Raw genomic sequence first — 25,487 nt, forward strand, 5'->3', positions numbered from 1 at the left:
GGCATATCACATTCTGGCTTAATAGACAAACATGTCAGTCCATGACCTTAGCCAAGTTTAGCACAACTTATGCAAACTGCCGTTATAATCACTGAAGCTACATAATTGTGCGCACATCAACAGCTCCAGCAGCGCTGACTAATCTGAGCACCTCTGAATGCATTCCTAAATTCAACAGAAATGCAGAAACAGCTCAGCAGTGTGCAGTGTTAGCGAATCTCAATGTAATTCCATGAATTAGCACCTTTTAATAATTTTCACATTTCATTTTAATTGCGACAGCCATAATATGTTGTTTAATTGTGCAGAGGGAATTTATATGGTGCATTTTTGTTCATTTTGGTGGCATTTATGCCACAAGCCCTCGTTAATTTCTGACCCTGATACGTTATCTCATTGCATGGCACTGATAAAAAAAGGAATTTATATGAAAAGTATAAATTGCCATATCAAGTTTACATTCAAAATCGTACATTCATTAAGAGAGTTCTTTTTTTTGTGCGTTTAGGTAAAAATACTAATGTATTTAAGAACAAGAAGAAGAAGAAGAAGAAGAAAAGATGTTAGCAGTCACATTATTATGTCATTAGTCGTTAGTTATATTGAGTATTTTATGTTAAGCCTATACAGTAGGCTATTTACATTATTTAATGTTCAAAGAATTATTCAGTTGTATGTTTACTAGTCTAATAATTAGTTTAATGAACTTCAATTCTGTTTTACCACCTGTATCATTATGGTGGTATTCTGCAGCCTATATTTTAACATGTAAAACAGAATATATAACTTAAGTTGGTGTATTGACATTGCATCAGTCAGCCCATTGTAAAGTGTATATTTTAAATCATCAAATTATCCAGAGATAACTGAATATGTGGTAGGTTGTTTCTTGTACGTCAATTACAATGAGCTCATATCGTTCTCTCGTGACGTCAAGACATGCTTTTATATCACACGCCTGTTGCGCGTCCAGCAAAGCTGGCGCACTCATCTGGGATAGCCTACTGAACGACGGGTTCACAGCTGGGACTGAGAATACAACATTTTGCCTCTAGAATGCAACAATGTGCAGACAAATGAGGAAGCACATGAACGGACGCCAAACGGTCAACATTAATTTGCAGCTACACGCTGACAAGCTGATAACAGTTCAAAAACTCTGATGGATACTGCGGACTTTAATGAGCAAAACTGTCTGACTGCTACTTAGATAGTCAGTCTGCGTACTTGAAGCCCATCTGTCAACAGTCCAAAGTGGTCTCAAAGGTGAAGCGCGTTGTCAATGAGAATCATCATCATCATCATCATCTGTACCGAATCATGATGCTGATGCGCCGAGCTGCGCTGAGGTGTTTACTAAACGAGAGTAACGGATAAATTAAATGCTCTTGCCTCACTAAATCCAGCAGTGACTCAAAACAACTTTTATAATTATTCCTGAGGATGTTTTCCGAGCAGGCTGATTTAAACTACAGCTTTAACATGAGCGAGGAAGACCGGTTAACTCTTCTGGATGAGGACTGGAGCGACTCGCCGGTGGAGACGCTCTCACGCGCGGGCTTCATCGCCCTGTCCGTGTTTCTAGGATTCATCATGACTTTCGGCTTTTTAAATAACTTTGTCGTGTTAGTTCTCTTTTGTAAGTTTAAGACGCTTAGGACGCCGGTTAACATGCTGCTTCTTAATATTAGCGTTAGTGACATGCTGGTGTGTATGTTCGGGACGACCCTGAGCTTCGCGTCCAGTTTGCGGGGACGGTGGCTGCTCGGACGGCACGGCTGCATGTGGTACGGCTTCATCAACTCCTGCTTCGGTACGTACTCAGAGCACATTACTAAAAGCTCCGTTTCGAAAGTTTACACTGTTTTGCTTACAAGTTGTAGGTGGTACAGTTTCAAAACTCGCAAAATTTCTCACACCTGTAACAGTCATTCTAATAGCCTACTAAAATACATTCATTGATTGTCGTTTCTGGTGGGACTGGTGTTTGTCACTTTTCATAAAACCATTCAAAAACAAGATTATTTTTAAGAGCTATATTGAGAACATTCGATTTAATCAATAGAGCAACAAATTATCATCTTTATAACAATCAGTTTTAATACAAATAGCTTACTTCAAGATGTTTTAAATCACATTTGCATTAATTTATTTGTCAGAGGCTTTTATACAGTTAATGTTACCATGCATTACCTAGAAATCAAACCAATGACCATGCTGTTGCTATAGCGGCATGCTCCATTGTTTCAAATACAAATGTGACCCTGGACCACAAAACCAGTCATAAACGTCCATTTTTTGAAATTGAGATTCATAAATCATCCATTGATGTATGGTTAGGATAGGACAATATTTGGCTGAGATACAACTGTTTGAAAATCTAGAATCTGAGGGTACAATCTAAATACTGAGAAAATTGCCTTTAAAGTTGAAGTTCCAACGCATCAATGAATATTACTATTAAAAAATATGTTTTAAGATATTTATGGTAGAAAATGTACAAAATATATTTATGGAACATGATCTTTACTTAATATCCTAATCATTTTTGGCATAAAAGAAAAATCATTTTGACCCAGGCAGTGTATTGTTGGCTATTGCTACAAATATACCCAGGGTCACAAATAGGTTTTGCAGTGATGCCATAGATTGATCACTTTTGGTTTCCCAAAGAACGTTTCAGTGAACAGATCAACCAGTTTTTCTTAAAGAACAGTTTAATAATCCAAAGAACCTTTTACCTCTGTACCTTTTACCACTGTTTAGTGAAATGGAAAGATTCCATGAATGTTTAATGTTCATCATGACACCATGGATGCCATGTGTACAAAATTACCCTTGCCACAGTCTAAATACACATACATATGCAAACTGACACAAAATCGATAATGTCTGTATTATCTATCCAGTGTTGTCAACCACAGGTCTTACACCTCAAGATGTTGATATAATGAAAAACCTCCAAACATCACATCATCTCTAAAAATATCTAGAAACTGGGATACACCATTGGAGTTGCTTGACCCATAAAATATGTTGTGCTTGTTTTATTTAAAGATGAAGATTTGCATTCTCAATGGGAGTACAAATATAATGGTATAGCTGATTAGCATGGTTGCAAAGCACCTGTAATTTTGTCCTTCAGCTTCTTTTCTTTTCATGCATTTCTGAATCATCAGCAAGGTCATGAGTCTAATTATAAGGGAATGCATGAACTGATAAAATCTGTAGTTTTGAATGCAACATAAAGTGCTTTGGATAAAAGCCTCTCCCAAATGTAAACAAATCTATTTGCATTTTCATCACAGTCTTTATTGGAAATGTACTGGGGATTTTCAGTCAGGAAGGATGTTGGCTAAATCATGTAAGGGAAGCCTCAAGGGGAAATCTGGACTGGCAGCTAACATTTATTTTTTTAAAAGCATATATATGTAAAATTTAATTTCCTGGTAACCTTTTAACTTGCAGTATTACATGCTATTTCCAGTAGCAATGTTCATAATGCTGTTAGAGCAAAGACAAGCTGTTTAAGGCTTCTGCCACAAGCCAGTCTATTTACCTTTTTCTTCCCGTAAGAGTGCATGGCCATTAGTAAATTTTATGGGTCAGACTTCTGGTCTCATCTGCTACCAGCTTTTTTTAGCTGTACAAAACAGCTGGTTTTGCTGCTTAATATTGCAAATTGTTCTGACATTATTTTAATGTATTATCTTTATTATGAGCACACTGGTTTGTAGTGCAAACAGTTTTAACATGTGCTGCACAATGTTATTCTTCTCATTATTTCTTTATAGTGGCTAATGAACCGGAAGTCTTACTCCAAGGCTTACTTTCATGTTAAAGAATAAGGTGAACAGAAAGACACTGATATTTGAGATTTCTTAACAAGATAGTCTAAAGTAGTGGAGCAGTTCAAAATCATGTTTCATAAATTAGACCCCAAAGTGAAGAGACCATTACAACTCCTTTGATCTGGATCTCAGTTATGGGGTGAGAAAAAAAAGACTATCAAGCACTTTGTTGGGTAATATGCTTTGCACTGCTCTCAGAACTACTCTTTATTCAGCTGTTTGCGTGTGCTGTAATTTTAGGGTGTCTTTACACTTGTAGTTTAGTTCTTTTGGTTCTTTATGTTTCCTGTTGAAAATACCAGCATATGCTGGTTAGGTATGTTTTGAAGCATGGCAGCTGGTTTAAGATGGTCCTTTGTTGGTAATGAGCTGGTTTAAGCTGGTCCTGAGCTGGTTATGATCTGGTTTAAGCTTGTCATGTTGCTGATAACCAGCTTAAACCAGTTCATGACCAACTAAAGACCAGTTTAAACCAGCGGCCATGCTCCAAAACATACCAAACCAGCTTATGCTGTTATTTCAGGGATGTTCTGGACCAAAAAAAAAAGAAAGTAGTCCATGTTCGTGTAGTATTCATTTCACACTAATGATTTCAACACAGAACCACATTTTACCACTAAAAAGATAGAAAGCAGAAGGCATAACTATAGCATACAGTCATAACCTGATTGGACAACTTTTGTGATGATCGTTTTGCTAACTTACAGAACATCAGAAGAAGAAAAAAATGCTGTCTGCTGGGTTAAATGTGCTTGTTGTAAGTGTACATAATATGTGTAAAGTTACTGCTCAAAGAATTCCTTCATTGCAAAGATGGAGATCTACTGCAAAGAGACAGCAGTAGCGCTTATGAGAAGGACCAATTATTCTTGGGCATTTTGTCCTTTTTAAGGTCCTTACTTGTGACATGCCATCCTGTTTTTGGTCAGTGCACATGTCTTTTGGTCCACATTGATATTTTGTTGTTTTTAGGTTGTGTAATCAAAATCCAATGTTAATCCAATATCAAATACTGATATCAACCCGATTTTAATTCTCAACCAAAATCCAGCATCTGTCCAACGTTGGGGTCCAACTTCAACCTGACATTATATTGACATCTAGTGCCTGCTGGGTTGCATCCATCAGTCAAAACACTATAATATAAAGAGTTCATATAGTCAAACTGAACCAGAGTTCATTTACAAGCAAGCCAAGACGGCCTGGAAACGTCTGCTTTTTTTGTTTACACCAAGGTTCGAATGGCAGCATTCACACTTATTTAAATGAACTGCAGAGCAATGAACCAAATATGCTAAGTGTAAATACGCCTTAAATTAGGTTATGTGGTCTGGACGCTGTTAATAATTATGATGGTGTTGACATTCTAATTAGAGGTGAAAAAGAGCAGGAGCTACTGCATTATTGATGACCTTAATACTGCAGTGGGTGATCTGTTTTGTAAAATGAATAACATTAACAACATAAAGATATAAATAAAATAGCAATGAATACCATAAAGTGCAGAACTCTTGTAACTTACTTTATAATGACGTTTACTTATAGTGGGAAAGGAATTATATGCCAGACTTATACATCTGTTCGCTGTTCAATGTTTCTTTCTTTAGCAGTCTTTCCTTTTAGATCAGTCACTCTGTTTTACTTCACATTCTACACGTTTAACACAACAATTAGTTACTCCAAGGTTTTAATTGTGTTTTTAATACAAACAGGCATAGACATGTTTTAAAGCATGGCAGCTGGTTTGAGCTAGTTTAAGTTGGTCCTTAGTTGATCATGAGCTGGTTTTAGATGGTCCTGAGCTGGTTATAAAGCTGGTTTAAACTGGTCATGTGCCAGCCCCAAGCTGGTCCTAAACAACCAGCTTTTGCTCAGGAACAGCTCATAACCAGCTCAGAACCAACAACTCAAACCAGCTGCCATGCTTTAAAACATGTTTTTTTCAACAGGGTTGTTCTGGACCAAAAAAAGGTCCACATTTAGACTATCAATTTCAACACAGAACCAAAAAAGAGAGAAGGCAAAACAGAAGGCACAACTATAGCATACAGTCATAACCTGATTGGACAACTTTTATGATGTACATTTTGCGAACTTACGGAACATTCAAAGAAAAAAATGCTGTCTGCTGGGTTAAATGTGCTTGCTGTAAGTGTACATAATGTGTAAAGTAGTTAAAACTGTGCAAAGATTTCATTCATTGTAAAGATGAAGATCTACTACAAGGAGACAGCAGTAGCTCCTTTGATCAGAAGGACCAAGTATTGAGAATTTGGTCTTTTTAGGGTCCCATCTTGTGACACGGTGTCCAGTTTTTGGTCAGTGCACGTCTTTGGTCCACATTCCCAGCAGGCACACAATGTCATAAGACGTCAACTTTAATTTGATGTCCAATACTGATGTCGGGTGATCTTGATATTTTATTGTTTTAGGTTGTGTAAACAAAATCCAATGTTAATGCAACATCAAATACCAACCCGATTTTCATTCTCAACCAAAATGCAACGTCTGTCCGATGTTGGGGTCCAACTTCAACCTGACATTATATTGACATCCAGTGCCTGCTGGGTTGCGTCCATCAGTCAAACCACTATAATATGAGTTCATATAGTCAAACTGCACCAGAGTTTATTTAGAAGTGGGTCGAGTCCCCCTGGAAAAGTCAGCTTTTTTGGTGTGTACCAAGGTTCGAATGGCGGTTTCTAGGCTTACTCAAATGAACTGCACTAACAGAGCAATGAACCAAACCTGGCAAGTGTGAACACGTCTTAAATTAGGTTATGTGGTCTGGAGGCTGTTGATAAGTATAATGGTGTTGATACTCTAATTAGAGGTGAAAAGAGCAGGAGCTACTGCATTATTGATGACTTTAATACTACAGTGGGTGATCTGTTTTATAAAATGAATAATCTCAAAACAGGAAACTGGTGCACCCTTTACTGCACAGCATTTATGTGTGTGGGTTTGTAACATAAAGTGCAGAACTCTTGTAACTTACTTAATAATAACGTTTGCTCTACAGTGGGAGAGAAAATATATGCCAGACATACATCTGTTCGCTGTTCAACATTTCTTTCTTTAGCAGTGTTTCCATACCTGTCCTTTTTGATCAGTCACTCTGTTTTTCTTCACATTCTACATGTTTACTGCAACAATTGGCTTCTCCAAGGTTTTAATTGTGTGTTAAATATAGACAGGCACGAACATTTAGTACATATTATGTTGTGCTTTTGCCTTTTCTAGCTCTAGGTGCTTGTTTTTTCAAGCTGTGATGCAGAGAGACTATGGCAGTAGTTCCAACGGAAAGATGCTGTGCTTTGTCACACAGTTTATGCCTTATCAGAAGATTCAGGCTGTTTCTGCAGCTTTGGCCATGTCACAGATTGCATTTTGAGGAATAGATTCCCATCTGAAATGTATGCCACCATAAGCAACATGTTGCATGAATATTAATGTAAAAAAATGGAGTGTTTTCTATTGCAAAGTCTGTGATAAGAATATCAGTTTATAAAAGATATGCTTGAATGTTTCATTTTATGAATTCAAACTCACAAGTACTTGGATGCATATACACAAGCAAAATGATTTTCACAACTCAAAGGATTGCAACATGAATAGCCTGATGTAAAAGGCCATTTTATATCACTGGAGCTGTATAGAAGCAGATGGAATATGTAAATCACACAGCAAATTATTTTACATTCAGTCATCCTCTAGCTTTGCTGTTTTTCTCTGTGCTTCTCAACCTCTTTGTCAGCCAGAATTTTTTTACATCTCATGCTAAAACGCATATCTACGTCACTGTCAAATTGAGCTATTTTACAGCTGGTGGTCTTTGGGGTGAAAACAACATCAAGGCCAATTTTGATAGCCAGAATCTCTGGCCTCTGTTTTGGACCTGGGTTTTAGCTCCAGCTTTTGTGCCTCTATTGTAGCCTAAAATATAGATATATCTGCTGATTTATTTATTTTTTGTTCCTGAATGACTCATAACAAATGAGTTGAGTAATTGATTCAATGACTCATTCACACAGGCTGTATCCGAAATCGCCCCCTATACCCTATTCACTATTCCCTACATTAGTCCACTCGTACAGTTCACTTGAAGGAGTGAATGAAAACGAGTGAGTGAATTCGGACACTAAGTAATTTCGGATACAGCCAAAGACTCCATCCAAATATGCCTACTTCACTACTATATATACAAGTTGAAAACAGTGAAAAGAGTAGTATGTCAGAGAAGACGATTTGTAAATTGCACTGAAGTGATAATGCACCAACGGTGTATGTCACATGACAATGACAACATAATGAATGTAGTGTTTCTGGATTTCATTCATATTATTCGCATTCATACTATATAGAACACACTTTTTATTGGTTACAAGAGTACAAGTCGGTTTAGAATGATTCAAAAGTGAATGGAACAAACAGAGACAAGTGGAGTGATACAGACAGTAATGTAGGGCTGCAACAACTAATCGATAAAATCGATTCTTATCGAATTAATTAAATTCGTCGACAACGATTCTCATTATCGATTAATCGGGTCCACCCACAGTCCACGTACAACTTGAGAAGATCACCTCAATTTACAGCACTGAATGACGCATTTCTATAGACAAATGCTTCTAAAAATAGTGTAGGAAACAGACTGAGATGCTGCAGTAGAGTTAAGTGATCCAAGCTGCCCAAAACATGAGAATTCCTTATTTTAAACTTGAAGCTAATAGCGTAATGGCTTGCCCTGTGAGGTGCTTTGACAGATTCGTTTGCATCCTCAGCGTGAAAACTTTCAGATTACAGTCATATCCTTATCTGTAAATGTCACACATTCACACAAGCATTTCCATTTATGCATAAAAGTCCATTCTGGCAGTCTGTGTTAAGTTGAAATCTTTACTGAATGAGCGTTTCAGACTGGAACACAGACAGGGAGACAATTAACACTCAGCGCAAAACCATTCATTGTGCTGAAATATCTGTCATTGAATGTTAAATTTAGATTTAAAATACAACATGTAGTGCACGTATTTATGGTAGGTTGGAACTGTAGGGCTGTGACGTGGCAGAATTTTACCCCCGCGGTGGTAATGGACCAACTACCGCCGGTGGCGCGGTGTTTATATATAAATAAATGAGGCTCAAACATTATTAACAAACGTGCGTGTTTATTTGAGCAATTCCGTCAGTGAACAAGCAGCCTAAAAAAATGCTAAAATAAATCAAAGAAATAATACATTTAAATAAGAAAGTAGCCTAAATAAGTGTTAAATAGGCTATTAAACAAACATTTGTTTTAAAAATTGTCAGCGGCAGACAGATCAATTTAGCCTTCTCAAGTCATCACGATTTAAATTAAAATCCTTAGATATAAAAAAACTTAAAGCATATCACAATATTAGTTTAATCATTTAACCTAGATAAATGTGTACTAATAGGCGCATATCCAATCGTTTGTGCGGAGAGTGAAAGCTTTGCAGGACACAATTCTGACTTTTTTATGCAATTCTGGCTTTCTTTCAGAATTGCATAATTGAAACTCACAGTCGTGAGAAATAAAGTCAGAATTGTGAGAAAAACACAATTCAGACCATTTATCTTGCAAATGTGAATTTGTATGTCGGAATTCTGACTTTTTTTCCACACAGTTCTGTTTGTAGAATTTTTTTGTAGAATTGTGAGATATAAACTTGCAATTGCAAGGTATAAAGTCAATTTCTGAGGGGAAAAAGACATTGAGTTCATATCTCACAATTCTGACTTAACTTGCAATTGCACAATATAAACTCGCAACTGCAAGTTATAAAGTCAGAATTGCGAGTTTATGTCTCACAATTCTGAGAAAAAAGTCACAATTGTGAAATATAAACTTGCAATTCTAAGAAAAAAAGTCAGCGTTTATGTTTCACAAGTCTCACTTTAAACTTGGCAATTTTGATCTTATATTATGCAACTGACTTAATTTTTCAGAATTGTGAGTTTATATCAGTTTTCAGAATTGCAAGAAAAAAGATATACAAAAAAGAAATACAAATTCGCAATTACCTTTTTTATTTTTATTCCGTGGCAGAAACGGGCTTCCACAGATTTATAACTATCCTCTGTCTGTGTTTTAATGTTTGAAACCAAACTTTGTGCAGATCTTCAGTCATTCAGAACCAAGAGTCTGTTAGGAGAGACTAGAGGTGCTATAATGAGCCCTGAATGCCAAAAGAGTCATCAGACTCATTAATGTCTCTAATTCCACTCACATGATCAGCCATGGAGACAATCTGAAAACAGACTCAAAACAGCACCTCTTCATAACCTTCACCATCAGTTGTGAGTTTTTAATAAGTGTATTTTTATTATAACTGCTGACCACTTTTTGAGATATAACGCCTGAATGACTTTTACATATGAGAACTTAATTGGAGTTGTGACAGGCATCAAATATTTTGCTGCATCCCATGCCATGTTATCCTATGGGTCACTGCTTGCCAGATTCATCTGATCTCATGCCAGTTCATATCAAAACGAGATCTTTCTGTGCTTTTTTCTCATCTTCTCGACCAATACCTCCCTGTCTGACTTGTACCTCAGACTTTACAAAACTGCAAACTGGACTGGAAAAACAACAAAGTCAAACCTGACAAGACTAAAAATAGGCTTTTCTCATAGAATTTGACTTTTGAGTTTGTGTTATTTTTTTTTTTTGATGAAGCTAAAAATGATTTAGTGAGATGCTCAGTAAGATTTCTGAATGTCTTCCTTATCATGAAGATCTTTATTATCTGTAGCAGCCAATATTGCCTTTCTACTATTGTCTGCTGGGGAAGCAACATCAGCTCATATTATTTGAAATGGTGTATCTTTCATCAAGATCCAATACTGAGCAAGAGGACCAGCTCTGTTTATGGCCTGTGGTTCCCAAACTAACTGGTCACAGTAAGATGAATGTCTTATTAGTGTGTTTGTGTGCTGGCTACAATGTAAGATGATTTCATGTTTATTTATTGTTTCTCTAGTACATTTGTTTTTATTTTGATTTATTCATTGGTGATGTGGTCAGACTGGTCACAAGGTTTGTGATGGTCTGATATTTATTTGATACTTGGGAACTATTCTTCTCCATGTGAATTTGTAATGGAAACATACATGATTTAAACTAAATACTGCATTCAAAATACATGAGCTCTAGGGTGAATAAAAACAGACGAATAGTTGATGAAAAGATGAAGCAGAAGTGGTTAGTAGTTTACACATGTGTTGTGTTTATATTAAAGTGATAGTTCACCCGAAAATGAATATACCGGATGATTTACTCACCCTCAAGCAATTGTAGACATATATGACTTTCTTCATTCAGATGAATATAATCAAAGTTATATGAAACATGTCCTGGTTCTTCCAAGCTTTATAATAGCAGTGAATGGGGTTTACGATTTCAAAGGCCAATAAAGTGCATCCATCTATCATAAAAAGTGCTCCACATGGCTCCGGGGTTTTTGTACAAAAAATATCCATATTTATACTTGGTAATCTCTAGCTTTCGCTAACTGTCGTTTCAGCTAGAGAACAAAAAACTGGTCACAAATTAGAAGTACGAAATAAGGAATTGTAAAGAAAAATGTTAAAGAATGGTTTTACTTTGCTGTAAACAAAACTTGGTACCTGTGTTCAGTTTCGATTTAGATTTCGGATTTTTGCGATCATGAAAATGCAGTAATCGAGATGAAACATTCCTCCATAAAAGCCTAATTTTACATGCAAATCAGCAAAATCATGTAACGTTACTTTGATTAATTAATATTTCTTTGATGTTGTGTTATTAAAAGCAAAAAAAAGAGAACTTGCGCTGTTCTGTGTATGCGCTCAGAGACGGAGCAGAACACAGTCATGTAAAGTTATCCTTTAGCTCAAGGTACACATCTAAATGGTCAAATACATGTAAAAATATTTCAAAATGAGGCGCTTGGTGATTATTCATGTAAACCATTGTCAGTTATTTCTTAAATGATCATAAACAGTTGAGAATGGAAATGTGTGTAACAGTATATTGGATCCAAGTGGCGTTTAAAGCAAATAATATTCCTATTGCTGTCTCTGTGCATAATATTAATAAAACATAAAATACAAAGAGAAAATCACTCACTGCACTTGAATGAAGGACTTTTGTATATAAACTTGCAACTCTTGAGTTATAAAGTCAGAATTCCTAGAAATAAACTTGCAATTGTGAATTATAAAGTCAGAACTGTGTAAAATAAACTTACAATTGCACGTTATAAAGTCAAAATTTTGACATATAAACTCGCAATTCTGTGAACATATCAGTCTTTTTTTCTCCTCAGAACTGGACCTTAAAACTCACAATTGTGCATTTATATCTCACATTTCTGAGAAAAGTCAGAATTGTGAGTTTATATGATGCAAAAAAGAATTGTGAGAATGCAAAATTGCGAGAAAATAAGTCAGAATTGTGAGATAAAAAGTCGCAATTACCTTTTTAAATCAGTGGCGGAAACGGGCTTCCATAGCTACTCTATTGATGTAATGAGGCTGAATTCCTAGTAGACTTGCTTCATAGTGATGTATTTGGGGTTACTCATCTGAAATGAGTTTTTGGAAGATTACAGTTTTGTAAATTATAGATGAGAAATACTTAATCTTTTCAAAAGTCATTTTCAAATTAACAGTGAATACAGAAATAAATGAATGAAGTAATAATTTCTAACCAGTTAGCATCAGCCTACCAAAAAGTGTAGAAATGACGTATTAAAAGACATCAAAACAAATTATGAAGAGAATGCAGCTTGAACTGAGAGACTCCCTTCACTCTCACATACTGCTAATACACATGCAATTATCAATCTGAAAAAGTAGAAAATCTGAACAATGCAGAATGACGCACATCTGTAAGCAACCTTAAGGGCATCAAGATAAAGAGTGAAAAAACATCTGACAACAGAGTTTACAAGCTTATTATCAAGCTTATTAGCAGCTCTATCCTGAGATCTATCATTCTGTCAGTGCTAACCTTGGATTGGCATTAATGAAAAATATAAGAAAATATTTTCCCACCCTTTTCAGTTTTAGCAGAGTTGTTTTCATGTAAACATACCTTGAATTTGGTCATCACATTTCAAACCAACATATTGCTATTTTCTGCAGCTGTAGAAGCTTGTCTTGACTGCCATTTGACAAGCATTGGCTTCACAGCTTCTTACCATAACAGAGAACAATCATGCACCTTGGCAATTCTCTGCTCGCTGCATTTTTATCAGCTTTACAGATGTATAAATAATGTATTGAAATCATTTCTTTTATCTCGGTTATCTTGATTTTATCAGATCATGCTGCTAAAATTTCTGATCTGCTGAAATGTGCATGTCCGAAAATACACCTTTATATTGTTTGCTTTCTCTTATATAATTGACTACAACATTGGTATTACAGAAAAAAGATGAGGAAGGTTGGGAATTGTATATTGAATAGCCCCATGTCACAGACTTCATTATGTGCTCCTGTCGTTGTCAGATGCACACTGTTGTTCTCCCTTGGTGATTAATTGGCCTGGACCGAAAGCAAATGAGTTGTGATAACAGTTACAAAAAGAGAGAAGAAAAACTGTGAATACAAATCGATGAGAAAAGCAGCTAGACATTTTTCACAGCAGGCGAAAAATAATGATTGCCGATTAGTGTTGTTATGTGTTTTGCTTCAATTCAAGTGTCTGTTTTTTCTTTAATTAGAAATGGTTCATGACAGACAATTTTAGCTGCTTGTTATCACTGTGATGCAGAGAAAGATACTGATGTAATGAAAAATGTAGCATCCAAGCCTGTTTCTGTCACTGAATAAAAAAAGGTAATTGTGAGTTTTTAAAGAGGACTTTTTTGTGATTTTGACTTTTTTCCTCTCAGAACTACGTTAAATTAATGTACAATTGCGAGTTTATATCAAACAATTTTTGAAGCAATTTTGTAAAAAGTCACAACTGCAAGATATAAACTTGCAATTCTGAGAAAGAAAGTCACAATTGTGAGATATAAACTTGAAATTCTGAGAAAAAAGTAAGAACTGTGAAAAAAATAACAGTTGCAAAATATAAACATGTTATACTGAGAAAAAAGTCACAATTTTGAGATTCGTAATTCTGAGAAAAGTCAATTGCAAGATATAAACCTGCAATTCTGAGAAAAATGTCACAATAGTGAGATATAAATGTGCAATTCTGAGAAAAAAGTAAGAATTGTTAAAAATAACAATTGCAAGACATAAACTTGCAATTTTGAGAAAAAGTGACAACTGCAAGATATAAACTAGCAATTATGAGAAAAAAAGTCACAATTGCGTGATATAAACTTGCAGTTCTGAGAAAAAAGTAAGAATTGGGAAAGTAAACACTTGTAAGATATAAACGTGTAATTCTGAGAAAAACAGTCACAACTGCAAGATATAAATTCAGAATTCTGAGAAAAGTCAAGTGCAAGATATAAACTTGTAATTCTGAGAAAAAAGTCACAATTGCGAGAAATAAACTAGCAATTCTGAGAAGAAAAATCACGATTGTGAGATATAAACTCAAAATTCTGAGAAAAAAAGTCACAATTGCGAGAAATAAACTAGCAATTCTGAGAAGAAAAATCACGATTGTGAGATATAAACTCAAAATTCTGAGAAAAAAAGTCACAATTGCGAGAAATAAACTAGCAATTCTGAGAAGAAAAATCACGATTGTGAGATATAAACTCAAAATTCTGAGAAAAAAAGTCACAATTGCGAGATATAAACTTGCAGTTCTGAGAAAAAAGTAAGAATTGTGAAAATAAATAACACTTGTAAGATATAAACGTGTAATTCTGAGAAAAACAGTCACAACTGCAAGATATAAATTCAGAATTCTGAGAAAAGTCAAGTGCAAGATATAAACTTGTAATTCTGAGAAAAAAGTCACAATTGCGAGAAATAAACTAGCAATTCTGAGAAGAAAAATCACGATTGTGAGATATAAACTCAAAATTCTGAGAAAAAAAGTCACAATTGCGAGATATAAACTTGCAGTTCTGAGAAAAAAGTAAGAATTGTGAAAATAAATAACACTTGTAAGATATAAACGTGTAATTCTGAGAAAAACAGTCACAACTGCAAGATATAAATTCAGAATTCTGAGAAAAGTCAAGTGCAAGATATAAACTTGTAATTCTGAGAAAAAAGTCACAATTGCGAGAAATAAACTAGCAATTCTGAGAAGAAAAATCACGATTGTGAGATATAAACTCAAAATTCTGAGAAAAAAAGTCACAATTGCGAGATATAAACTTGCAGTTCTGAGAAAAAAGTAAGAATTGTGAAAATAAATAACACTTGTAAGATATAAACGTGTAATTCTGAGAAAAACAGTCACAACTGCAAGATATAAATTCAGAATTCTGAGAAAAGTCAAGTGCAAGATATAAACTTGTAATTCTGAGAAAAAAGTCACAATTGCGAGAAATAAACTAGCAATTCTGAGAAGAAAAATCACGATTGTGAGATATAAACTCAAAATTCTGAGAAAAAAAGTCACAATTGCGAGATATAAACTTGCAGTTCTGAGAAAAAAGTAAGAATTGTGAAAATAAATAACACTTGTAAGATATAAACGTGTAATTCTGAGAAAAACAGTCACAACTGCAAGATATAAATTCAGAATTCTGAGAAAAGTCAAGTGCAAGATATAAACTTGTAATTCTGAGAAAAAAGTCACAATTGCGAGAAATAAACTAGCAATTCTGAGAAGAAAAATCACGATTGTGAGATATAAACTCAAAATTCTGAGAAAAAAAGTCACAATTGCGAGATATAAACTTGCAGTTCTGAGAAAAAAGTAAGAATTGTGAAAATAAATAACACTTGTAAGATATAAACGTGTAATTCTGAGAAAAACAGTCACAACTGCAAGATATAAATTCAGAATTCTGAGAAAAGTCAAGTGCAAGATATAAACTTGTAATTCTGAGAAAAAAGTCACAATTGCGAGAAATAAACTAGCAATTCTGAGAAGAAAAATCACGATTGTGAGATATAAACTCAAAATTCTGAGAAAAAAAGTCACAATTGCGAGATATAAACTTGCAGTTCTGAGAAAAAAGTAAGAATTGTGAAAATAAATAACACTTGTAAGATATAAACGTGTAATTCTGAGAAAAACAGTCACAACTGCAAGATAAAAATTCAGAATTCTGAGAAAAGTCAATTGCAAAATATAAACTTGTAATTCTGAGAAAAAAGTCACAATTGTGAAAAAATAAACTAGCAATTCTGAGAAGAAAAATCACAATTGTGAGATATAAACTCAAAATTCAGAGACAAAAGGCAGAATTGCAAGATATAAACTTAAAAAAAAAAAAATCACAATTACAAGATAAATTCGCAATTTTGAGGAAAAGTCACACAATTGTGAGATATAAACTTGCAGTTCTGAGAAAAAAGTAAGAATTGTGAAAATAAATAACACTTGTAAGATATAAACGTGTAATTCTGAGAAAAACAGTCACAACTGCAAGATATAAATTCAGAATTCTGAGAAAAGTCAAGTGCAAGATATAAACTTGTAATTCTGAGAAAAAAGTCACAATTGCGAGAAATAAACTAGCAATTCTGAGAAGAAAAATCACGATTGTGAGATATAAACTCAAAATTCTGAGAAAAAAAGTCACAATTGCGAGATATAAACTTGCAGTTCTGAGAAAAAAGTAAGAATTGTGAAAATAAATAACACTTGTAAGATATAAACGTGTAATTCTGAGAAAAACAGTCACAACTGCAAGATATAAATTCAGAATTCTGAGAAAAGTCAATTGCAAAATATAAACTTGTAATTCTGAGAAAAAAGTCACAATTGTGAAAAAATAAACTAGCAATTCTGAGAAGAAAAATCACAATTGTGAGATATAAACTCAAAATTCAGAGACAAAAGGCAGAATTGCAAGATATAAACTTAAAAAAAAAAAATCACAATTACAAGATAAATTCGCAATTTTGAGGAAAAGTCACACAATTGTGAGATATAAACTCGAAAATCTCAGAATAAATCTGTATTGCGAGATATAAATTCGTAATTCTGACAAAAAAGAAAGTAAGAATTGTGGGGGGAAAAAAACAATTGCAAGATGTAAACCTGTAATTCCGGGGAAAAAAGTCAAAATTGTGAGATTTAAACGTGCAATTTTGAGAAAAAGTCACAACTGCAAGATATAAACAATAAGCAATTCTGAGAAGAAAAATCACAATTGTGAGATAGAAACTCAAAATTCTGAGACAAAAGTCACAATTGCAATTTATAAACTTGTAATTCTGAGAAAAGTCACAATTGCGAGATATAAATTCACAATTCTGAGAGAAAAAAAGCCACAGTTGCAAGATATAAACTAGCAATTCTGCCACATGTCACTGCAGCCGCAATAGAGCAGTAAGACACATGGATCACTTTTAGTTTTTCCTTTTTTATTATTAATATTCACAAACATGCTAACTACTATGAAATACCTGATATTCAGAGTTTGAAAACAAGACAAAATGTCATTATTTACTCACCCTCATGTCATTCCAAACCTGTATGATCTAAAATTAATATGACCTGACTAAGGTCTGTGGATAGGCCTTTTAGGACTTTGTGAATGCAGAGAGAGAGAGACCTGACTAATACAGTCACTGGAATTTACATCATCAAACCTGGTCTGTGACCCTCCATCAGATTTTAAGAGTTAAGTGAAAGTGCTTCAGAAGCAAGGAGATGTCACCTAGGCTTGTGCTTTGCATTTGAGTGTCATATACAGCAAAAATCGGTATCATGTTGCAAGATTTCTATTGACAAGTATGTTGTTGCCTACCTTGAGTTACTTAAGAATGATTAAAATGTTTTTCTCATTGTAAGACCTTGAGAAGAAAATAAATGTATTTGTGAAAAATACAAATATGCTTATCATTATTAAATGGTTTTCCACTTGCACTCGTAGAGAAATAGTTTAATAAGGTAAATGAAAGTAAACAGCACAAATAATTTATATGTAACAGTGACAAATACAAATGATTTGGATTTAATTGAAGACATTTTGTCAGCTTTACTTGAATTTATTTTGTTCATACAACTAAATTGTTACTTTTACAAATTATTCAATATAGTTGTGTGGAACCACTTGACAATCCTTTTTTAAGTAAATCCACTAAATAGTTTTTTTTTGAGTGTAGTTTCCCTTCAAGCCTGCACAAATAAATTTGCTTGTAGCCAGTAAAAGCTGCTATGAGTATTTTTCACATACAGTATATGCATAAACTGACAGCAAATGTATTATCCCTGTCTGTTGGAAATAAAAATGTATTTAAAAAAAAAAAACTGCCCGTAATACTTCTGCTCTATGGTCTATTGATCTTCTTTCTTACAGCTGTGAGGCACGTGCACCTGGTTTTGCATCATTGCTTCCACAATTTTATCTTTAACTTCTCCAACTGAATCAATATGGATTCATCTTACAATCTGTAATTAAAATTAGCATTTAAACTGTTTTGAGACCTAATGTTACCCAAGAATGAAATTTAAAAAAGCATTGATTTATAATACATGCAATCCATGTTACATGTAATGGCATTTCTGTATTCTGTAGTGCAGGGATCATCAAATCTGGACCTCGAGATCCATTTTCCTGCAGAGTTTAGCTCTTACCCTAATCAAACACACCTGAGCATGCTAATCAAGGTCTTCAGGATCATTAGAGAATAACAGGTAGGTGAGTGTGATCAGGGTTGGAGCTAAACTCTGCAGCGCATTGGACCTCCAGGGTAAGATTTGGGGAACCCTGCTGTAGTGTATAGAAAAGAGAAAGATAACGTTATTGAAATGAAAATCAATCAGGTACCTGGAGTTTGTGTTTATTGATTCCATTACAGTTTAAGGATTTGTTGTTGTGTCAATAGTTTCCAGTTTTATTACAAGGGAACAGACAGAGCTACAGTGCCTTGCAAAAGTATTCATACCCCTTCATTTTTTTTGTTGCAGCCTTATGTTTTTTTCACATCAATCTACATCTCATACACCATAATGACATAGCACAAAACAGGTTTGTAACAACTTTGTAACAACAAAAACTGAAAAGATCCCGTTGCATAAGTATTCATACCCTTTTCAGGGACACTCGAAATTTAGCTCAGGAGCATTCATGTGGCTTCTAGATGTTACTACACTTCGAGTGCAGTTAAACTGCGGCAAATTCATTTGAATGAGTATGATTTAGAAAGGCACACACCTCTCAGAAAAGGTCTAACAGCTGAAAATGCATATCAGAGCAAAAACCAAGTCCTGAGGTCAAGATAACTGCCTGTAGAGCTCAGTGAAAGACTTGCGTTAAGGCAATGATCTAGGGAAGAGTTCAGAAAAAAATCTGCTGCACTGAAGGTTCACAGAAGCATTATCCATAATGGAAGACGATTGGAACAACTAGGACTCTAGAAAATGTCTGCCAGCCCCCATCCAAGCTGACAGAGCTTGAGAAGTGAAAAGGTGAGGCAAAGAATGGCAGATAATTGCCAAATGCAGATGTGCAAAGCTTGTCACATCATACCCAAAAAGACTTGAGGCTGTAAAGGTGCGTCAACTATGTACTGAGTTAAGGGTATGAATACTTATGCAATGTACTTATTTCAGTGTTTTGTTTTTAATAAATTTGTATAATTTGCAAATCTGGTCTTTGCTTTGACATTATTATGGTGTATGGAGTCTAAATTGATGTGGGGAAAGCTAATTTAAAGCAGTTCAACATAATGCTGCAACAAAACAAAATGTGAAAAAAATGAAGGGGTATGAATACTTTTGCAAGGCACTGTGCAATAACATTGATCCTCTTTAAAAGAACAACCGTTTATATTTAGAACAGAGGTAAAAAAGCAGAGAAATAAAATGGTTTAGGTCATTTGATTGTTAGCAGGCAAGGTTTGTGTTGTTGTGAAGATGTCCTAGAATGGCAGGGGTCTACAGTCCTAGAATGGCAGGGGTCTCTGCATTCTACAAATCTTAATTTAAACCATTAGGAAAACCTTCCAGGACGGTGGAATGCAATGTGATTCAATGGGTTGAATGGGTCAGATGGTTTTCCTCGTGGAACCTGGCATGCAAAATCTTATTCTGAGCTTCCTTGTCTCTGCTATGTTTGATGTTTAATATACACAAGGATTGGTACTTCAGTCCAGCGTGATTTCATTTCGTGCTGTGCACCCCACTGTGAACATAGTTTTACAATTTTTAGTTGAGTCCAATTACTTTCTTTGGCCTCTCCATTGCATTTTATTTTCAGTTCCATGTTTGGATAGCCTTTCATGGCTGAAATAGCTCAATATAAATGCATACTGCACATACAGTAGTTCACATACTCCAGAGGCAATTACCTACTGGTGTGATTGCCTTTTTTTGCTATTGTGGTGAACAGCACACTCGTTCAGAACATCGCCAGACATATCCTGGTTGTGGTTTAGTAAGTGAATAATGGATCTGTAAAACTTAAGAGACACTTTTCTAACTGTGTCCAGCTTTTGAGGCAGAAACAGATATGACCACATGAGCCTCCAGCCTGTGAGGAAAGAGATACCCTACAACCAGAGTCTTAGTGAAAGTGGTGTATTAAAAAGAACCTGCTGAAATTAGTTATTTGTTCATGAACCTGACTATTTGCGCTGTGTATTTGTTTTGTGTGCAGCTCACAAAGACAGGATAACTCACATTCACGACTCCAAATATTGGAGATTCAGCTCTGTGGAAACATTGGCATAACCACAATTAAAGCTGTATTTGAAAACTTATGCCACAACTTTCTGCTTTCCTTTTTTTATACAGTGCTGCTTAAAAGTTTGGAATTTGAACTTTCTAGAATTTCCTAAATTGTGACCCTGGACAACAGTCATAAGGGTCATTTTTTTAAAATAAAGATTCATACATAAACTGAAAGCTGAATAAATAAGCTTTCCATTGATTTGTTATAGGACAATATTTGGCCGAGAAACAATTATTTAAAATATGAGTCTGAGGTTGCAAAAAAAATAAAATAATAAAATCTAAATATTGAGAAAATCTCCTTAAAAGTGGTCCACATGAGGTTCTTAGCAATGCATATTACTAATCAAAAAGTTGTGAATATTTACTGTTAAAAATGTATTAATTTGAAGAACCGTCTCTTTCTTACCTTTTTATAATCTGAGAAACCTTTAGCCACAAAGAATCTTTTGTGAAACATAAAGGTTCTTTAGATGTTAAAGATTCTTAATGGAACCATTTAGACAAAAAAGGTCTACACACACATGCACGCACGCACGCACGCACGCACACACGCACGCACGCACACACACACACACACACACACACACACACACACACACACACACACACACACACACACACACACACACACACACACACACACACACACACACACACACACACACACATGTTGGGTTTACATGTTTTATGGGGACATTCCATAGGCGTAATGGTTTTTATACTGTACAAACCGTAATTTCTATTGCCCTGCACCTACCCTACACCTAAACCTAGCCCTCACAGGAGATTGTGCACACTTTTACTTCCTCAAAAAAAAACTCATTGTGCATGATTTATAAGCCTGTTTCCTCATGGGGACCTGAGAAATGTCCCCACAAGGTCAAAATATACCGGTATTACTATCCTTGTGGGGACATTTGGTCCCCACAACGTGATGAATACCAGGTACACACACACACACACACACACACACACACACACACACACACACACACACACACACACACACACACACACACACACACACACACACACACACACATATATTTACAAGTTCTGTGTATGCTGCAATGAGCACGTCAGAGGACTAAATGCTGGATTTTAAAAAGTTTGCTGACATGATATCATTTGGTTAGTTATGTCTTTTTACACATACAATGGCATATCAGGTGAAGTACCACAGTGAGAAGAGAATTTTAGGTGGCATATGGAGATAAGCATGAAAGTTCAGAAGTACAAAGATGCCAACCACTCATTCCACTAGAGAGCCCAGACCTAATGTTGTCAGGCAAAGGTTAGGTTACATGAGACCGTGTTGCTTGTTGATTCATCACGCTATGTCTGGTTAGGCTATGATGCAAACTCATCCACTCTGTTCACCATCTGTCTGCTCTAACCTAAAGTTGACCTGGTATTGCAGTGCCAGATTGAAATAATGTATCCAGCCTCTCTCATTTGAGCACATTTGATATATTTCCTTTTTAAAAATGCCTGTTTAAACTTAATTTTTTGTTGTTGTTGTTGTTGTTGTTGTTGAAATTAGACTTAATTGCAAGAAGACATCAAAGCCGAGATGCTGGCAGAAAATCTGAATCTTTCTATGTCCAGACTACCATCTTTGTACTATGGTAGTCACATTGTACTATTTCACTATCACGCACTGTCTAATGAGCACAGACCATTCTTTGATATTTTATTCCCAGTACTTTCCACAGTTGTTTATTATTTTACATAACATCTGCTTTCGTTGTAGTAAACCACCTGCTAGTCTGTTTTTCAAAAGATACCTTCTCTTATCTACCATTTTCTGGTTACCCCAAAGTTTCAGAGGCATATACATTTTAGGATTTTGATGAGCTGTCAGAATTTTAATGACTTTTTACATCTCATCCTATAGTATCTCCTTGTATTCATAAGTGCAGTCACGTAGGCCATGAGGCCTACACAGTCAGTTAATTTGGCCTCGAGGCCTTCAAAATGCACTCAGCTCATTTACGAGGCAAACTAACTTTGATAAATATGCAAAGTAATTACGTTACTTAGTTACTTTTTATGGAAAGTAATGCGTTACGTCGCTTTTTAGTTACTTTTTAAATCTGGGCAGGGCTTGCTTGTTTGTTTTTAATATAAAAAGTTCTATTATTGTCAAATGTGAAAGCCTTTTCACACCAAAAGCCTCAGGCTGAGAGAAAAGTAAATTGATGTCTGTACAGTAGACCACAGAAGAAAAATCTCAGCTCTTCAGGAATAAAAAAGGTAAACAGATGTTAGATTATCTTGAGTAATTTTTGCTTATTAGTATGGATGAATTGGATAATCGAAGGTCGGCAGCAAAGACATCGGTTAATAAAATGGGATTACATATATAAAGGATATTTGTATTATTTAACACATTTAATTACTACAGGTTTGCATTGAATTTCACAGTTTTTATTTATTTTGAGGAATACTGTATCTGTTTTGTTTTTTTTAGTGAGTGAGATTATTTTTTTGCATATTCACATTTATTCTAGAACTAAAGTAACATCCTACAATTTCTCTCAACATGGGGTCAGGAGAGCTTTTAATCAATAAATGAGGGGGGAAAGTAACTGGCGTTACTTATTTGAATAAAGTAACTCAAATATTTTCTTGTCAATTAAAAAGTAATTCATTACTTTACTAGTTACAGTGCCTTGCCTAATTATTCATACCCCTTCATTTTTTCACATTTTGTTATGTTGCTGCCTTATGTTAAACTACTTTAAATTACTTTTTTTCCTCACATCAATCTACACTCCCTTTTGCTCAAATTTATTAGAAATAAAAAACTGAAAAGATCCCGTTGCATAAGTATTCATACTTTTTCTGGGACACTCGAAATTTAGCTCAGGAGCATTCATATTGCTTCTAGATGTTACTACACTTCAAGTGGAGTTAAACTGTGGCAAATTCATTTGAATGAGTATGATTTAGAAAGGCACACACCTCTCAGAAAAGGTCTAACAGCTGAAAATGCATATCAGAGCAAAAACCAAAGCCTGGGGTCAAGATAACTGCCTGTCGAGCTCAGTGACAGACTTGCGTTAAGGTAATGATCTAGGGAAGAGTTCAGAAAAAATCTGCTGCATTGAAGGTTCACAGGAGTGTGTAGCCTCCATTATCCATGATGGAAGATGATTGGAACAACTAGGACTCTAGAAAATGTCTGCCAGCCCCCATCCAAGCTGACAGAGCTTGAGAGGTGAAAAGGTGAGGTAAAGAATGGCAGATAATTGCCAAATGCAGATGTGCAAAGCTTGTCACATCATACCCAAAAAGACTTGAGGCTGTAAAGGTGCTTCAACTATGTACTGAGTTATGCAATGTACTTATTTCAGTGTTTTATTTTTAATAAATTTGTAAAATTTGCAAATCTGGTTTTTGCTTTGTCATTATTATGGTGTATGGAGTCTAAATTGATGAGGGAAAAACTAAGGTAACACTTTATAATAACTATCAGTTATAACTAGTTAATAGACCATTAATAAACTGTTAGTTAATGAGTTATAAATGACTTGTTAAATAACAGTTAATAGTAGGGGTGGGCGATATGGTAAAAATATCATATCACGATTTTTTCAAGAAATATCACGATTCACGATTTTATCACGATTCTTTGTCATGTTGGTTTTACTTTTTTACAAGTTGTCTGAGTAGTACAGCCAAATTAATTTTTCTATTTTAAAACCAAAACCTTACAAGGTAACAAAATATAAAATAAAAAGAATGGCAGATATTTAAGCCAAAGTGGGCGAAGACAAAAAATCTTTGTCATTATTTTCTTAGTTTTTAAAAAATAAGAACAAAGATAAGCTACATGTTACAAATACACATACTATACAAATAAAACAAACAGTGCTTTAATTTTCAGGTACAGTACATGTATTTATCAGTAGCATTCAAGAAATGTAATTAACAAATATAAAAATAAAACACTATATACATTATATACATAAATTATACATAGAAGCAACATTTAAAGCAACTGTTCTTCAGTCAAGAGCAGTGAGAGATTTTCCTTTGTGTTTTGTTTTATTAGTGTATCATCACCCAAAAATGACAATTCTGTCATCATTTACTCACTCTCGCATTTTTTTAAGCATAAAACATGCTGAACATAAAACTTATTTGAATAATGTGGGTAACCAAACAGTTGCTGGGTCCCCAGTTACTTCCATATATTTTATTTATTTATTTTAAGTCAGTGGGGACCAGCTACTGTTACCCACGTTCTTCAAAATATCTTCTTTTGTGTTAAGCACAAGAAAAAAAAATTAATAGAGATTTAGGACATGTGAGTGACAACATTTTTGGGTGTACTGTCCCTTTAATGACAATCGACAGCATGTTTAGCTCTGTCGCAGAGCTGCACGCATCTATACAGGCGCGCATCCGTTTTTCTCTTAACTGTTTACTTTCACTTTAGACAACCGACTGTGTTTATATGTAATCCTTGGGTGTTTTTGACAGTATAAGCAAATTAAACGCCAAAGATAGCTCAGTTTAGTAATCAGGTGGTGTTTGACAGGCTTTTAGCGCACGTGCTTCAGGTTTACGCGCTCATGAAGCGCATGCCAGAACAGCGCGCGGACCAAATGGCGTTATTTTACCGGCAAGACTTTGAAGCACATTCAAATAATGTACTTTTGTGATCGCGAATATGAATAAGTGCAGTGTCCCGTGAGTGAATGTCCAGTATATTAAGACGGAGGCACACTGTAGCACGATACTACGATATTTATTCAAAAGCAGATCGTGGAGACATTTTAATCGTCCACGATCAAAAATTGTCATATCGCACACCCCTAGTTAATAGTTTGTTATAT

The 25,487-nt window shown here is 35.0% G+C and overlaps 1 protein-coding gene across 1 annotated transcript in view; it reads left to right on the plus strand.

The window, feature by feature from the left end:
- Positions 1 to 1,130: 1,130 nt before the first annotated feature.
- The window catches only part of tmtops2b (teleost multiple tissue opsin 2b), a 46,978-nt gene continuing 22,621 nt past the window's right edge, over positions 1,131 to 25,487 (plus strand). The window contains exon 1 of the mRNA XM_073845407.1: positions 1,131 to 1,813. Coding sequence (XP_073701508.1) covers positions 1,444 to 1,813 — 370 coding nt within the window. The 5' untranslated portion in view covers positions 1,131 to 1,443. The remainder of the gene's footprint in view (positions 1,814 to 25,487) is intronic.

Source organism: Garra rufa, chromosome 8 (assembly GCF_049309525.1).
Source record: "Garra rufa chromosome 8, GarRuf1.0, whole genome shotgun sequence".
NCBI lineage: Eukaryota > Metazoa > Chordata > Actinopteri > Cypriniformes > Cyprinidae > Garra > Garra rufa.